Below are 17891 nucleotides of genomic sequence, written 5' to 3'. Positions count from 1 at the left end.
TGTTCAATTCATCTCACTAACCCTGCTCTTTCCCCATAACGCTGCAAATTTTCCTTTTCAAAGATATATCAAATTCCCTTTTGAAAGATACTATTTGCATTTGCTTAGGTGTCAGCTGTGGCTCAGATGGCAGCACTCTGACCTCTGAGTTGTAAGGTTTGGGTTTCATGCCCCACTGCAGAGACTTGAGCACAAAATCCAGGCTGACACTGAGGGAATGTTGTATTATCTTTGGCGCTGTCTTTTGGATGAGACACTAAACCAAGGCCCTGTCTGCTGCTTAAGGTAGATGTAAAAAAGCATTATTTTGAAGAAAAGCAGGGAAGTTATCCCTGGTGTCCTGACCAATCTGTATTCCTTAATCAAAATCACAGAAACAAATTATCTGGTCATTATCACAGTGCTATTTGTGGGGGTTTGCTCAACACAAATTGACTGCTGTGTTTTGACATGTGCGATGCCAATATCAACACCCTCTATAAAAACAAAGGTGACCGTGGTGACTGCAACAACGACCGTGGAATCTCCCTGCTCAGCATAGTGGGGAAAGTGTTTGCTCGAGTCGCTCTAAACAGGCTCCAGAAGCTGGCCGAGCGCGTCTACCCTGAGTCACAGTGTGGCTTTCGTGCAGAGAGATTGACCGTTGACATGCTGTTCTCCCTTCGTCAGATACAGGAGAAATGCCGTGAACAACAGATGCCCCTCTACGTTGCTTTCATTGATCTCACCAAAGCCTTTGACCTCGTCAGCAGACGTGGTCTCTTCAGACTACTAGAAAAGATTGGATGCCCACCAAAGCTACTAAGTATCATCACCTCATTCCATGACAATATGAAAGGCACAATTCAACATGGTGGCTCCTCATCAGAGCCCTTTCCTATCCTGAGTGGCGTGAAACAGGGCTGTGTTCTCGCACCCACACTTTTTGGGATTTTCTTCTCCCTGCTGCTTTCACATGCGTTCAAGTCCTCTGAAGAAGGAATTTTCCTCCACACAAGATCAGGGGGCAGGTTGTTCAACCTTGCCCGTCTAAGAGTGAAGACCAAAGTACGGAAAGTCCTCATCAGGGAACTCCTCTTTGCTGACGATGCTGCTTTAACATCTCACACTGAAGAGTGCCTGCAGAGTCTCATCGACAGGATTGCGGCTGCCTGCAGTGAATTTGGCCTAACCATCAGCCTGAAGAAAACGAACATCATGGGGCAGGATGTCAGAAATGCTCCATCCATCAATATTGGCGACCACGCTCTGGAAGTGGTTCAAGAGTTCACCTACCTAGGCTCAACTATCACCAGTAACCTGTCTCTAGATGCAGAAATCAACAAGCGCATGGGAAAGGCTTCCACTGCTATGTCCAGACTGGCCAAGAGAGTGTGGGAAAATGGCGCACTGACACGGAACACAAAAGTCCGAGTGTATCAAGCCTGTGTCCTCAGTACCTTGCTCTATGGCAGCGAGGCCTGGACAACGTATGTCAGCCAAGAGCGACGTCTCAATTCATTCCATCTTCGCTGCCTCCGGAGAATACTTGGCATCAGGTGGCAGGATCGTATCTCCAACACAGAAGTCCTCGAGGCGGCCAACATCTCCAGCTTATACACACTACCGAGTCAGCGGCGCCTGAGATGGCTTGGCCATGTGAGCCGCATGGAAGATGGCAGGATCCTCAAAGACCCACCAGCCGTCCACGTCTCCGCTTTAAAGACGTCTGAAAACGCGACATGAAATCCTGTGACATTGATCACAAGTCATGGGAGTCAGTTGCCAGCGTTCGCCAGAGCTGGCGGGCAGCCATAAAGGCGGGGCTAAAGTGTGGCGAGTCGAAAAGACTTAGTAATTGGCAGGAAAAACGATAGAGGCGCAAGGGGAGAGCCAACTGTGTAACAGCCCCGACAAACAAATTTTTCTGCAGCACCTGTGGAAGAGCCTGTCACTCTAGAATTGGCCTTTATAGCCACTCCAGGCGCTGCTCCACACACCACTGACCACCTCCAGGTGCTTACCCATTGGCTCTCGAGATAAGGAGGCCAAAGAATTTGTGGGGGTTTGCTCAACACAAATTGACTGCTGTGTTTCTCACGTTATAACAGCAACTACATTTTATAAACTACTTAATTAGCTGTAAAGTACTTTGAAACATCCTGAGGTTGTGAAAGGTCTTGCTGTTGTTGTTGTATATAAATGCAAGTCTTTCTTTTTTGAGCGATCGCCCTTTGAGACAGTGTATTCCAGATCATAACGTCTCTCCTCATCTTCCCTCTGATTCTACTGGAGTGCTTGAGGTACAGGAACTATTTTCACTGGAACAGGGAAGGTTAAGAGGAGATTTAATAAAGATTTTGAAAGTTTTTGCTGGGGTGGATAAAGACAATTTCGCCTAGTTTTGGAGTCAGTGATGAGGGATCATCAATTTGAAACTATGACTTTAGAGAGTGAGAAGAGGTTAGGAAAAATTTCTTTACTGCAGCGTATTGTTGGATGAGGGAATGATTTGCTGAAGGGATTCATTGAGGCTGAGATTATTGCATTATTAAAAGGCAAAAGTTGCATTAAAATTTGAAGCAAAGGAGGATACAGGGTCTTGGAGAATAAGAAGGGGAGTGGGATTAGTTTTGGATTGCTGTAGCAAAGAGTCACCAAAGACATGATGGGCTGAATGGTCTCTTTCTGTGCTATAAGCTTCTTTGCTTGCTTGGTTAGCCAACTATAAGATCATAAGCTCATAAGAAATAAGAAAGACTGAAAAGGCGAGGGTTGTTTTCCTTAGAGCAGAGAAGGCTGAGGGGGGAGCATGATTGAGGTATACAAGATTATGAGGGGCATTGGTAGGTTTTTATTTATTTATATTTATTTTTTTATTTTATTTAGAGATACAGCACTGAAACAGGCCCTTCAGCCCACCGAGTCTGTGCCGAACAACCACCCATTTATACTAATCCTACATTAATCCCATATTCCCTACTACATCCCCACCATTCTCCTACCACCTATCTACACTAGGGGCAATTTACAATGGCCAAATTTACCTATCAACCTGCAAGTCTTTGGCTGTGGGAGGAAACCAGAGCACCCGGCGGAAACCCACGTGGTCACAGGGAGAACTTGCAAACTCTGCACAGGCAGTACCCAGAACTGAACCAGGGTCGCTGGAGCTGTGAGGCTGCGGTGCTAACCACTGCGCCACTGTGCCGCAGTTAGATAGGAAGAAACTTTTTCCCTTAGCGGAGGGGCCAATAACCAGGGGGCATAGATTTAAGGTGAGGGACAGGAGGTTTAGAGGGAATTTGAGGAAAAATATTTTTACTCAGAGGGTGGTTGGAATCTGGAAAGCAATGCCTGAAGAGGTGGTAGAGGCAGGAACCCTCACAACATTTAAGAAGGATTTAGATGAGCACTTGAAATGCAATAACAATCAAGGCTACGGGACAAGTGCTGGAAAATGGGACTAAAATATTTAGGTGCTTGATGGCCAGCACAGACACAATGGGCCGAAGGGCCTGTTTCTGTGCTGTATAACTCTATGACTCTATGACTCTAACTAGGATCAGGAAGAGGCCATTCGGCCTCTCGAGCCTGCTCCACTATTCAATAAGATCAAGGCTGATCTGATTGTGGCCTTAACTCCACTTTCCTGCCTGCCCACATAACCCTTGACTCCCTTGTAGATCAGAAATCTGTCTAACTCTGCCTTGAATATATTCAGTGACCCAGACTCCACTATAATGAAAGCAAAATACTGTGGATGCTGAAAATTTGCAATAAAAACAGAAAGTGCTGGAAATGCAAAGCAAGTCTGGCAGCATCTGTGGACAGAGAAACAGAGTTAATGTTTCAGGTCTGTAACCTTTCATCAGAAATTCCAATGATTATAGGCCCACCCTGCTCAACCTTTCCTCATAAGACAACCCCTTCAAGCCAGGTTTCAGCCTAGTGAACCTTTAAGAACTGCTTCCAATGCAAGTATATCCCTCCTCAAGTGAGGAGACCAAAACTGTACACAGTACTCTAGGTGTGGTCTCACCAGTCCCCTGTAGAGTTGTAGCAAGACTTCCTTACTTTTACAACCCCCTTGCAATAAAGGTCAACATTCCATTTGACTTCCTAATTACTTGCTGTACCTGCAAGCTAACATTTTGTGATTCAGGTACAAGGACACCCAGGACCCTCTGTACTGCAGCATTCTGCAGTCTCTCTCCATTTAAATAATATTCTGCTTTTCTATTCTTCCCACCAAAGTGGACAACCTCACATTTTCCCATATTATACTCCATCTGCAAAATTGTTGACCACTCACTTAACCTATCTATATGCCTATGCTGACTCTTTGGGCTGGATTTTATGGGCCCCCCTGAGGTGGGATCAGAGGTGGGGCAGGCACGGAGTATCATGACAGGTGGTGGGGGGTGGGGGGGTGGGTGGCAGGGTGGGATGGAGGGCCCGTCGCCTTCCCATGGCCCAGCGATCTTCCCAGGGCTGGGATAGGCCGACGACAGCCTTTCCGTCCAGAGGATAATTGAGGCCCTTAAGTGGCCTATTAATAGCTAATTGACGGCCTCTTGCCGCCTCTGCCGGGATCTTACCAGCGGCTGGGGGGGTCTCCACCGCGTAGAGAGGACGCCTTGTAAAATGAGGCGCCCTTCCTGTGGGCTTGGGGGGAGGGGATCCCTCCTCCATGGGCAATTTGTGGACAACGGATGTCCTCCGCTGGGGACCAATTCAGCCACTGGGATCCCTCTCCCCTGGACCGCAAGACCACCTCCCAGTCTCCCCTTGCTGGGGCCTTGTGGACTGGCCCTGGTGACCCTGCCTCACTTACCTTGGGTCTGGATTTCCAGCGCTGGTCCTGGGTCCAAGGCATCTGCGGTACCGGCAGTGGCTACCGCTCCCTGCTGAGCTGCTGGCCCTCTGATTGGCCGGCAACTCATGGAGGCAGGATCCCTGTCTTTAAAGGGATCGGGATCCTGCCTCCTTAAACTTACATTTATAAACACCGGAGGATGTTTATAAACACATTTACATTTACAGAGCTAAACACATTTACATTTATAACACCGGCTCCAGGGAGCCGCGAAAATATAGAGGCGGGGTTCTCCCCGCCTTTTTGGCCTGGCTTCGGGAGCCCCGTCTCCTACACAAAATCTAGCCCTTCTTCTCCTCCTCACAACTTGCTTTTCTACCTATCTTTGTATCATCGGCAAATTTATCTACAATACACTAGGTCTCTTCATTCAAGTCATTAATACAGATTGCAAATAGTTGAAGCCCCAGCACTGAATCCTGTGGCACTCCACCAGTTACAGTTTGCCAACCTTAAAATGTCCCATTTATCTCGACTCTCTGTTTCCTGTTAATTAGCCCGTCCTCTATCCACGCTAATATATTACCCCCTACACATTGAACTCTTAACTTGTGCTGTAACCTTTTATGTGGCACCTTATCGAATGCCTTTTGGAAATCCAAATACACGACAGCTACTGGTTCCCCTTTATCCACCTTGTTCATTACATCCTCAAAGAAGTCTAATAAATTTGTCAAACACCATTTCCCTTTCGTAAAACCATGTTGACTCTGCTTGATTGCATTATGGTCATCTAAATGTCCTGCTACTGTTTCCTTAACCATGGATTCCAGCATTTTCCCAATGGCAGAGTTAGGCTAACTATCCTTTAGTTCCCTGCTTTCTGTCTTCCTCCTGCGTAAGCAGCATGCGACAGGCAGAGCTAAATGATCCCATAACCAACGGATCATATCTAAGCTCTGCAGTCTTGCCACACCCAGTCGTGAATGGTGGTGGACAGTTAAACAACTAATTGGAGCAGGTGACTCCACAAATATCCTCATTCTCAATGCTGGGGGAGCCCAGCACATCAGTGCGAAAGATAAGGCTGAAGCATTTGCAACAATGTTTGGCCAGAAGTGCCGGGTTGATGATCCATCTCGGCCTCCTCCTGAAGTCCCCAGCAACACAGATGCCAGACTTCAGCCAATTCGATTCACTCCACGTGATATCAAGAAACGACTGAAGACACTGGATACTGCAAAGGCTATGGGCCCTGACAATATTCTGGCAATAGCACTGAAGACCTGTGCTCCAGAACCTGCCGCGCCCCTAGCCAAGCAGTTCCAGTACAGCTACAACACTGGCATCTACCCTGCAATCTGGAAAATTGCCCAGGTATGTCCTGTACACAAAAAGCAGGACAAGTCCAACCCGGCCAACTACCGCCCCATCAGCCTACCCTCAATCATCAATAAAGTGATGGAAGGTGTCATCAATAGTGCCATCAAGCAGTACTTGCTCAGCAATAACCTGCTCAGTGACGCTCAGTTTGGGTTCTGCCAGGGCCACTCAGCTCCTGACCTCATTACAGCCTTGATTCAAACATGGACAAAAGAGCTGAACTCAAGAGGTGAGGTGAGAGTGACTGCTCTTGACATCAAGGCAGTATTTGACCGAGTATGGCATCAAGGAGCCCGAGCAAAATTGAGGTCAATGGGAATCAGGGGGAAAATCCTCCGCTGGTTGGAATCATACCTAGCGCAAAGGAAGATGGTTGTGGTTGTTGGAGGTCAATCATCTGAGCTCCAGGACATCAGTGCAGGAGTTCCTCAGGGTAGTGTCCTAGGCCCAACCATCTTCAGCTGCTTCATCAGTGACCTTCCTTCAATCATAAGGTAAGAAGTGGGGATATTCGCTGATGATTGCACAATGTTCAGCATCATTCGTGACTCCTCAAATACTGAAGCAATCCATGTAGAAATGCAACAAGACTTGGACAATATCCAGGCTTGGGCTGATAAGTAACAAGTAACATTCGCGCCACACAAGTGCCAGGCAATGACCATCTCCAACAAGAGAGAATCTAACCATCTCCCCTTGACATTCAACGGCATTACGATTGCTGAATCCCCCACTATCAACAACCTAGGGGCTACCATTGACCAGAAACTGAACTGGAGTAGCCATATAAATACCGTGGCTACAAGAGCAGGTCAGAGGCTAGGAATCCTGCGGCGAGTAACTCACCTCCTGACTCCGCAAAGCCTGTCCACCATCTACAAGGCACAAGTTAGGGGTGTGATGGAATACTCTCCACTTGCCTGAATAGTTGCAGCTCCAACAACACTCAAGAAGCTCGACACCATCCAGGACAAAGCAGCCCGCTTGATTGGCACCCCATCTACAAACATTCACTCCCTCCACCACCGACGCACAGTGGCAGCAGTGTGGACCATCTACAAGATACGCTGCAGCAACGCACCAATGCTCCTTAGACAGCACCTTCCAAACTCGCGTCCTCTACCACTAGAAGGACAAGGGCAGCAAATGCATGGGAACATCCCATCCTAGTCACACACCATCCTGACATGGAACTATATCGCCGTTCCTTCACTGTCGCTGGGTCAAAATCCCGGAACTCCCTTCCTAACAGCACTGTGGGTATACCGACCTCACATGGACTGCAGCGGTTCAAGAAGGCAGCTCACCACCACCTTCTCAAGGGCAATTAGGGATGGGCAATAAATGCTGGCCTGGCCAGCGTCGCCCACATCCCATGAATGAATAATAAAAAACTCCAACTGCAAATCACATATTGGCTTACGTCACTTTCTGTGATGATGTATACGAAGTATTTACATATTTAAAAGTATCTTAACTAATACTCAAACTGTTAAAGCAATATCACAGCAGTTTACTATTTAGTAAATCGTGCAAGGGGATCGTGTACCTTCGGGTCGCTGGCCTTTTAAAGGTGGGGGCACAGAGGTGACATGGGAAGGCAGCCATGGGGAATGTTGCATGACTCCAGGAAGGGGATCGGGTGGGGGGGGGGTGTGCAGAGGGTGGGAAGGTGGTGGCATTGCGGCAGTCATTGCCTGACAGCAGAGCTGCCCTCGAGGCAATTGTGGGCGCAGAGGAGCATTAGCCCTCACGGCAAGGGTGGGCGCAAAAGGGCATTAACTCTGATGGCAAGGGTGGGTGCAAAGGGGCATTAACTCTGATGGCAAGGGTGGGTGCAAAGGGGCATTGCCCATGATCAAAGGGAAGTGGCAAGGGGAAGTTTCCAAAGGCAAGCTCATCTCTCCAGGGACAGTGCACAGGAGGGGGAGCGACCGGCTGGAATGGGTCTCATACAACCAGTCTTTGTGGATCCCTGCGCTGCACAGCAGAGACTCAGAAAGAGGCAGGACCAGACAGTGGCTGGGCAAGCTGATGAAGATTGATTAGGGGAGCCACAGCAGCCAGCCGCGCCAAGGAGGACTTATCTGAGGCGGAGAGCATACTGGACCTGCCTCAGTTACCTCCAGGTGTCCGAGCGCCACTGTCGGCAAAGACTGCGAGTCTCCAGGGAGGCCGTCACCAACTATGTGCCATGCTGCAGAATATGCTGCCACCATGGGCTTTGTTGGACAACCTATGCCTGTGGGCCTGAAGATCACCGTGCCAGTCAATATTTACACCTGTGGATCTTTCCAGGGATCCACTGAGGACATGTGTTGGGTCTTCCAGGCAGCAGCCCACCACTGCATCAAGGAGGTAACCAATGCCCTGTTCAAGAGGACGGGCAACTATTTGCACTACTTGACCGACCCTGACAGTCAGGCAGAAAAGGCCATCGGATTCAGGGCAATTGCTGGATTCCCTCAGGTGCAAGGTGGTTTCTTGGGGACATAGGCTATCCATCGAAGATATGGCTACTCCCGCCTGTAAGGAAACATCGCACTACAGCAGAGGATAGGTACAACACCTGCCATTGGTCTGCCTGAGCGACCATTGAGCAGGCCATTGGGCTGCTGAAGATGAGATTCCGGTGCCTGGATTGATCTGGTGGAGCTCTGTAGTATGCCCCACCGAGGGTCTTGTGTAGTGTGGTGGTCTGTTGTTCTCTGCATAATCTAGCACTGGAGAGGGGGAGGCCTTGGATCAAGAGGACATGATTGAATGCCTTTCCTCATCCAACAAGGAGCTGGATGTTGAGCAGTCAGTGCAGGATGATGAAGCCCTTGTACTGGAGGCGAGGGCCATTGAGAGACGTGCAAGGGAGGCTCGAGCCAATCTCAAACTTACCAGGATTCTGCCGCCATGATGCTCATTCCAAAAAACTCAATAAAGACTGACCTCACTGTGTTCTGCATGTCACCTCTTGCCTATTGCTCACCAGGTGCATGTACAAAGCTGAGAAGGTGACTATATGCAGCCTGCCCCTGCACTGCCAGCCCTTTGAGGGAGCAAGGATGAAGGTGGCATCTGACTGAGCAGCAGGGAAAGCAAGAGAAATTCTCAGCAATGAAAGTGACTTCCATTTATTTAAACATTTACAGTAACCAATAACAAGACCAAGTTGACAACACCTGTGAGACCCCAAGTGCGTTTAAGGTGCTCTTCTCCATGCACTTCTGTGTGCTTCTATGTCGTGCTCCCCCTGTGCTGGCAGATGATGTGAAGGCAGGTTACTGATCAGACTGCCTCGTGGCCTGGGATAACTTTGGCGGGTGTCCTCTGGCTGCGTGAGGCCTGGAGGGCCCCAGCTGGCTGTGGGGCTCCTGCACAGGTACAAGTCATTGTAGCTACTGGAGCTGGGGTTACAAGCGGAGGAGCTGAGGAGCCGGTGTCCACACTCGGAGAACCCTGAGGCGAGCCCCCAGATGTGGAGGTCAGCCTCTCCTCCTCCCTCTTAAGGCTCACTTGAACCTCCCTGCTGACCATAGACAGACAAGGACCTGGAGAAGACATGGGCCCCTTGTTCCCTCTCTTGCCTTGCCACTGCTGTGTTGAATTCTTAGCAAAGGCAAGTATATGTAGGTCTGCACGCATCTCATAGAGTCATAGAGTTATACAGCACAGAAACAGGCCCTTCGGCCCATTGTGTCTGTGCCAGCCATCAAGCACCTAACTATTTTAATCCCATTTTCCAGCACTTGGCCCATAGCCTTGTATGCTATGGCGTTTCAAGTGTTCATCTAAATACTTCTTAAATGTTGTGAGGGTTCCTGCCTCTACCACCGCTTCAGGCAGTGTGTTCCATATTCCAACCACCCTCTGGGTAAATTTTTTTTTCCTCAAATCCCCTCTAAACCTCCTGCCCCTTACCTTAAATTTATGCCCCCTGGTTATTGACCCCTCCGCTAAGGGAAAAAGTTTCTTCCTATCGAAACTATCAATGCTCCTCATAATTTTGTATACCTCAATCATGTCCCCCCTCAGCTCTAAGGAAAACAAGCCTTTTCAGTCTCTCTTCATAGCTGAAATGCTCCAGCCCAGGCAACATCCTGGTGAATCTCCTCTATACCCTCTCCGGTGCAATCACATCCTTCCTATAGTGGGGTGCCCAGAACTATACACACTACTCCAGCTGTGGCTTAACTAGCATTTTATACAGCTCTATCATAACCTCCCTGTTCTTATATTCTGTGCATCGGCTAATAAAGGCAAGTATCCCATATGCCTTCCTAACCACCTTATCTACCTGTGCTGCTGCCTTCAGTGATCTATTGATAAGTACACCAAGGTCCCTCTGACCCTCTGTACTTCCTAGGGTCCTACCATCCATTGTATATTCTCTTGCCTTGTTAGTCCTCCCAAAATGCATCGCCTCACACTTCTCAGGATTTCTCTGGGATTTGGCTCTCCAGGTCACTGACCTCTTGATGGAGGAAGCCATGCACTCACATACCTGAGACATGGCATGGATGGATTCCTCCATCATGCAGATGACTCCACATTGCCTCCGGCAGCTCTGCCAGATGTTCCCTTACCTCTCTCTGCAACTCCAGCATGTTCAGTGCTGCCGACACCAGAGGCTCATCATCACCCGGGAGCTCAGCAGGGGCCAAGCCTCCCACAGTCCTCCAACTGTCAGTGGTCTCACTGACCACGGCCGCTGTCAGCTGCTTGGTCGCATGTGTGATGCTCCCACCCACTTGTGACGCTGCATCTAAGCCCGAGCGCATACCCACCAATGTGAGCGTATCTGCACTGGTGGAGGGTGCAGGAGAACAGTGTGACAATATGACGGTGTACCCTCTGAGGATTCTTCCTCTTCATCCTCAGAGGATGACGGGATTCCAGCAGACGATCTTCCCTCCGAGGTGCCATGACCTGCATGAGAAAACACAAACACTTAGGGGTTCTGCTGCATGGATCTGTCCATGTCAACCATGCATGATGTGATTCTCTTGAAGGACAGTGGTCACCATATGACCACAATGCCTCCTCACTCTCTTGGGTGGACATTCCAGTCACTCCATTTACTATAGATCAGCCACCTGGGAGTCTGCTAGTTCTAGGCCCTCCTCCTCTGCCAGGGTCAGTTCTCGGATGTCTGGGATCCCACCTCCATTCTTCACTCTTTTCCTAGTGTTGTGGGTCATTTTCTCCTGCAAGCAGAAAGAGGGACACTGTTAATCTTCCCACGGAGACCAGCAGGACACTCGGTCTGGTGGCAGCCCTTTGGACCCTGATGGGAGCTCCTGAATGCCTCCTCCTTATGTCCAGTCTCAAGGGACATGCGGGCCAAGCTGGGAGAGAAGGCCACCTGTATTGGAGATGCAGCCATACATCTGACATGATCTGCTGTTGCCTCAGCCCCTCGCCACTCACTTTGCAGCCAGTCCCAGACACCTCCTTCCCACTAAACCACATGCAAGTCCCAAAGATGAGCTGGGTATGGAACACTCACCTTGGCAGAGCAAAGTAGGTCATTGACTCTCTTCCTGCACTGGACCCAGTTGCGTTGGCTAACCACACGGTTGCTGACCTCCTCTGCAATCTCCTGCTTTGTCAGGCAGGACTGTCGCTTTGCCCTATCCCTTACAGCCTGGAGGAGAATCCACAGGGAGTCATTGCTGAACCATGTGCCACCTGGTGTCTTTTGTCTGACATGGCCCCTCTTGGCTTCCGGAGAGCTCCTGGCTTTTTGATGCCTTGGTCAGCAGCACAGCAGCAGTACAGGGACTGCAGGCAGGGGTGGTCAGCAGTACAGGGACTCCAAGCGGGGGGGTCAGCAGTACAGGCACTCGAGTCGGGGGGGGGGGGTTGCGGGAGGGGGCGGTCAGCAGTACAGAGACTCCAAGCGGGTGGGTGGGGGGGGGTCAGCAGTACAGGCACTCGAGCCGGGGTGGGGGAGGGTGTCAACAGTACAGGGACTCCAGGCAGCGGGGGTCAGCAGTACAGGGACTCCAGGCAGCGGGGGTCAGCAGTACAGGGACTCCAGGCAGTGGGTCAGCAGTACAGGGACTCCAGGCAGGGGGGGGGATCAGCAGCAGAGGGACCCCAGGCAGGGGGGGTCAGCAGCAGAGGAACGCCAGGCAGTGGGGGGTCAGGAGCACAATAACAGAGGGACTCCAGGCAGGGGGTCAGGAGCACAGTAGCAGAGGGACTCCAGGCAGAGGGTCAGGAGCACAGTAGCAGAGGGACTCCAGGCTGAGGGTCAGCAGCACAGCAGCACAGAGGCTCCAGGCAGGGAGGTCAGCAGTGCAGCAGCAGCAAAGGTAAAGCAGCATAAAAGGCAAAGCAGCAGTTTAAGCAGGGCTGGCAACACTTTAAATATGGTGCCAGCATCTGTGTTAGCTTCCACTGACGATGCCATCGGCATCTTGCTGCCTGTCCCTGTCCTCCAATGGGACGGGCGCCATGCCTCCTGCATTCAAATGGGCCGGCCGCTGTGTGATCGCGGTCAGCCGGCCACACACATGATGAGCGGCGACGCCACCCTCATCCTGACCCATCGCCGGGACCTGCGACGGGCTGATAAAATTCAGCTGGGGAGCCTTGGAGGCCGGTTGTACATATCTGGATATTGTGGACCCACTGCCTTCAATTCTCCATTCATTATAGACCATAACTCACACTTTCCAGAGATGTGCGGCTAGCAGGTGCTAATACCCCTGGGAGCATGTGATCACAGTTAGCCCTTGTATGTAGATCATAATATTTTAAGAGTTCAGCTGTGTTTGCATTTAATAATATTTCTTCTATTAATAATTTTAAAGTTTTTTTTAATATAGCTGAGACCTAATATTCAGCCATTACTCACACACTTAACAGTGATATATATGGTTTCATTCATCACAGAAAATTATATCCTGGCTTGGAAGATGAATTAATATTAATGATCCAGAAGACCTTTAATTTTGGACAGAAGCAATCGGATCATTTATTTAAAATTCTTATGGAATGTATGGAGCACAGAGAATCGGTGAGTATGTTTGAGTCAGCAGTGAAAATATAGAAGATAATTACGTTTTTGGGAAGAATTTATGAAGATGGCTGGTGCAGGTGCTTCAATACAGTGGCAGTCTATTCACTGAATATCTGCAGTAGATCAATTTTATTAAAGTGAGACTTCAGTTCATAACTCTTTGGATGTGTGTGCAGAAGTTTTGTAATTATTAATATAAGGTCAAAAGTGGTGAATGGAATATTTTCCATTTTGGCGCTGATACTGTGTTTATTTTTCTGAACCACTTCAGGAAGGAGAGACTTTGACATTTCAGGCAGCTGGTGCTGTGGAGTCTGTTCTGTTCCACAGGGTGAATTCCACAGCCCTGGGAGTAGGGAGTAAATAATCACACATATGCAAACCTGTCCATGCATAGTTGTTTGAAAGCCTTAACCTGTGACCTCAGGAACTTCTTTAATGGCTATAGGGGATTTGTAAAGGCCAATGGTTGACAAAACTGCATCAATGGCCTGTGCAGGCAGAATGAGCATTCAACTTGCCTGCATCTGGGTAAGATGCCTGCCTGTATTGTTGGAGGCACTGTTTATATCTGCTTCTGGGACAAGTGTATAATCCTCCTGTTCTTATAAAAGAGTGTTTTCTGACTTGACCCAGGACCAAGTATGGTTTTGCATTGTTTTAACAGTCCTCAAAGCACTAAAATTAAATTAAACCATCAAAGCAGTTGGCTAAAGATAAAGAAATGAAACTATTTGTAGTTCAGTATTCAGTGTAGAACAAGAGAAATGTATGTTATTAGAAAACTAAATTGTACAGAGGATATTAAAAGATGGCATAAAGGTAATTATACATATTTGAGTTGCAAGACATCCTGCCATAAAAAGGGGGACTATAAGTAGTGTCATGATGTTACACACAGTAATTTTCAGTTTCAGCCAACACATCTGTAGAAGGTGCTGAGCAGCCATCCGTCACCTAACTACAGGGAAGAGAGAGATTTAAGGCAGTACACCTCAGGAAAGATATATTGGCTTTGAAAGTGGTACAGTGCAGATTTTCAAGAAAGATACTGGGGTTTGAGGGTTAAAGTATGAAGACAGGTTGCATAAACTAGGGTTGTGTTCCTATGAGTATAGACAGTTGAAGGGTGTTTGAACTGAGGTGGTTAGAAAGATAAAATAAATTTATAGAGTAGAAATAGAAAAACTATTGTTATGACCTGGTGAGAAAGAGATCTAGGGTTCCCTTTCAGCCTTCACCTGGTCATACTGTAACAGGGTTTAATTTTAAACACACCGTTTTTATTTAGCTCCTCCTTGGTGAATCCTTGTTCACCACTTTCCAATTCTGAGGCAAAGAAATCAGCACAAACTTGTTTGCTTAGGTTTAAAGATGAAAAGTTGAAATTTACTAAGGGGGGCGGCACAGTGGCGCAGTGGTTAGCACCGCAGCCTCACAGCTCCAGGGACCCGGGTTCGATTCCGGGTACTGCCTGTGTGGAGTTTGCAAGTTCTCCCTGTGTCTGCGTGGGTTTTCTCCGGGTGCTCCGGTTTCCTCCCACAAGCCAAAAGACTTGCAGGTTGATAGGTAAATTGGCCATTATAAATTGTCACTAGTATAGGTAGGTGGTAGGGAAATATAGGGACAGGTGGGGATGTTTGGTAGGAATATGGGATTAGTGTAGGATTAGTATAAATGGGTGGTTGATGTTCGGCACAGACTCGGTGGGCCGAAGGGCCTGTTTCAGTGCTGTATCTCTAATCTAATCTTAAACTCTAATTCGATTAATGCCTATGGATACACGACGCGCCCACGCTAGCATGCATACGCGATGCACATGTGCAAATAGAGACAGAAAAGAGCAGAAGAAAAAAATAAAGTGGAAAAGTTTGAGGCAATATCTGAAGAGTTTTTGTTATGGTTCTTCAAGCTTACTGTAGAGTCCTTGATTGTAGGTAGATCTTGCTTCTTGTTGAGGCCCAGTATTCTTCTTAAACCTTGTTCGCTGTAGGAGACTTTTCTCTCTTGGGGTTCATGTGTCCTCAGTGGATTCAGAGGCTTGTGAGAAAAAGATGGGAGCAGACAGGAGAGATCTTCTCAGTCCAGAAGCAAACAGTTTTTCTCAGTTCAACCTGTTTGTACCATTCAAAAAACCCCAAGTTGTCAAGCAGGTTAGTCATGTGACTAGCTGATCTGACCATGTCTTGACTCTATGGATTGTATCATCTTAGTAGGAATGCACTTCCCTGCCTTCAATGTCTGGTGCTCAAAGTCCATTGTGGGTTAAATGGATAAGGGGAGTAACCTCTCTTGTCTCTATTGCTATGTAAATGTCTTCCAGCCAAGTTTCTGGCAGCCCTTGTAACAGGCCTTCTCTTCTTCCCAGCAACAATTTGAAATTTAATGTCCATGTGGCGAAATTCAAATGCATCATTCTTGGCAGGTGGGGGTCTGGCATGACACTATTTTCTCTGGTGGGGAACTCCAGAACAAGGATGCAATTGTAAAATTATGAAAATCGGAACTCGAATAGACCATTTAGCCCCTTGAGTCTGTTCCACTATTCAATGTGATCATGGCTGATATGCACCCTAACTCCATATACCTTAGTACCTTTGGCGAACAAAAGTCAATCTCAGATTGATTTTTTTTATGGTTCTGGGAATCACTGGCAAGTCCAGCATTTGTTGCCCATCCTTAATTGCCCTTGGCAACTGAGTGGCTTGCAAGGACATTTTAGAGGGCAGTTAAGAGTCAACCACATTGCTGTGGGTCTGGAGTCACAAGTAGACCAGACCACGTAAGGATGGCAGATTTCCTTCCCTAAAGGAAATTAGTGAACAAAATGAGGTTTTATGTTAATCAATGACTGTTTCATGGCACCATTATTGAGAGTAGCTTTTAAGTTTAGTTTTTAAAAATTAATTAATTGAATTGAAATTCCAGCAGCAGCCATGGGGGGATTTGAACCCACAGCCCCCAGAGCATTAGTTTGTATTTCTGAGATTATGAACTTCATGACATTACCACTACACCACCATTGCCCTCAAGCTGATTGTTTCAAATTTCTACCACCCTTTGTGTGAAGAAGTGTTTGCTAATTTCGTCCCTGAAAGGACTGGCTTCAATTTTTTAGACTCTGCCCCCTAGTCCTAGGTTCCCTAAAAAGCGGAATTAGTTTCTCCCAATCTACTCTATTTGTTCCCCTAAATACCTTGAAAACTTTGATTAAATCACCCCTTAACCTTCTAAATTCCAGGAAATACAATGCTAGTTTGTTTAATCTCCCCTCGTAGCTTAATCCTTGGAGATCTGGGGCTGCAGTTTTGCCATGGAGATGGGATACAGGAGCCGGATCTGTTTTGGGGTCAGAAACCTGTCCTCCGCTCGGAAACGGATTAAAGGTCAGCTTTTCAGAGGATGTATCCTTAATTGGTATGGAGACGGGTTTCATGCCCACTTAGAGCCAGTGGGGGTGGGAACAGAGGCAGGTCAGGTGAAGTGTGGGACTCAACTAGACACCCACGGCAGCCATCATTGAGCCTGTTGGTTGTCCTGAGGGAGCGATCTGTGGTTTTTCCAAAGACTTCCACTGCACAGATGTCACGGGGAGCTGGAAGCCTGACACCCCGGGACAGGACAGACCCTCGCTTTGTCTATGCCGATCTGGATCTAATGCTGGATGCTTGTGGGAGAGGAGGGAGGTCTGCTTCCCGGAGGGTGGCAGGAGCAGGCTACCTCAATATGTAGCAGGGGCACCTCTCTGTTCAGCATCATTGCCCTCTGCCTCCTCTTCCTTGTCCCCTCTCACCTCCTGCTCCTGGTCCTGCCCTGAGGAGCTGTCTGATTCCAGGGCCTCACTGTCCTCAAGGTCCACACTTCTCTGGAGGGCAATGTTATGACAGGCTCAGGAGGGTATTGGATGGCATCACCCCACTGGTCCAGGCACTGGAATCAGATCTTCAGAAGCCTGATGGCCTGCTCAATGGTTGTCCTGCTGAGCAGGTGGCATTGGTTGTTTCGCCTCTGTGCCTCTGTCTGGGGCTCTCATAGAAGCCATCTCTTCAAGAGATTTCCCTTGTCCCTTTGGAATCCATCCATGCACTTTGGGGGTTGGAGTGAAGGTCTGAGGCAGCCTGGACTGGCAAAGGATGGAGGAGTCATTGTAGATGCCAGGAAAGTGGCGCACACATGGAGGAAGCTCTTTTTGTGGTTGCAGACCAGTTGGACATTGAGGGAGTGGAAGCTCTTCCAGTTCATGGATCCCACTGGGTGCCTTGATGGCCACATTGGTGCAATCGATGATGCCCTGCACCTGGGGGAATCCATTGATGGAGGTGAAATCTAATGGTCTCTGTCCCTGCGAGGCTATGTTGGTCATTAAATGAATGTACTGTCCAGCTCTGGCAAACAGGGCATCAGTGATTAGCGAGATGCAGTGGTGTGTGGCCATTCTCGAGATGCCATTAAGGTCTGCAGCGGATCCTTGGAAGGAGCCAGAAGCAAAGAAGTTCAAGGCCACAGTGACTTTGACAATTACTGGCAGGGCATGGCGACGAGTGCTGCAAGGAGCAAGTTCTTCGGCAACGAGGGGGCAGATGTCTGAGACCATCTGCCTGAAGAGTTGCAATCTCCTGGAGCACAGGGTCTCAGTCACCTCCAGGTAGCTCCATCTTTCATGGTCGATCCTTTATTGAAGGTTTTGCC

General features: G+C 48.5%; 1 protein-coding gene across 1 annotated transcript in view; it reads left to right on the top strand.

Moving 5' to 3' along the window:
- LOC137369180 (transient receptor potential cation channel subfamily M member 6-like) overlaps nucleotides 1-17891 on the top strand; it is a 201362-nt gene that overhangs the window by 34081 nt on the left and 149390 nt on the right. Inside the window, 1 exon segment of the mRNA XM_068029967.1 lies at nucleotides 13076-13199. Coding sequence (XP_067886068.1) covers nucleotides 13076-13199 — 124 coding nt within the window.

This window comes from Heterodontus francisci, chromosome 4, assembly GCF_036365525.1.
Source record: "Heterodontus francisci isolate sHetFra1 chromosome 4, sHetFra1.hap1, whole genome shotgun sequence".
Taxonomy (NCBI): domain Eukaryota; kingdom Metazoa; phylum Chordata; class Chondrichthyes; order Heterodontiformes; family Heterodontidae; genus Heterodontus; species Heterodontus francisci.
The sequence above is the reverse complement of the archived record's forward strand: the minus strand, read 5'-3'. Positions and strand labels throughout refer to the sequence as shown.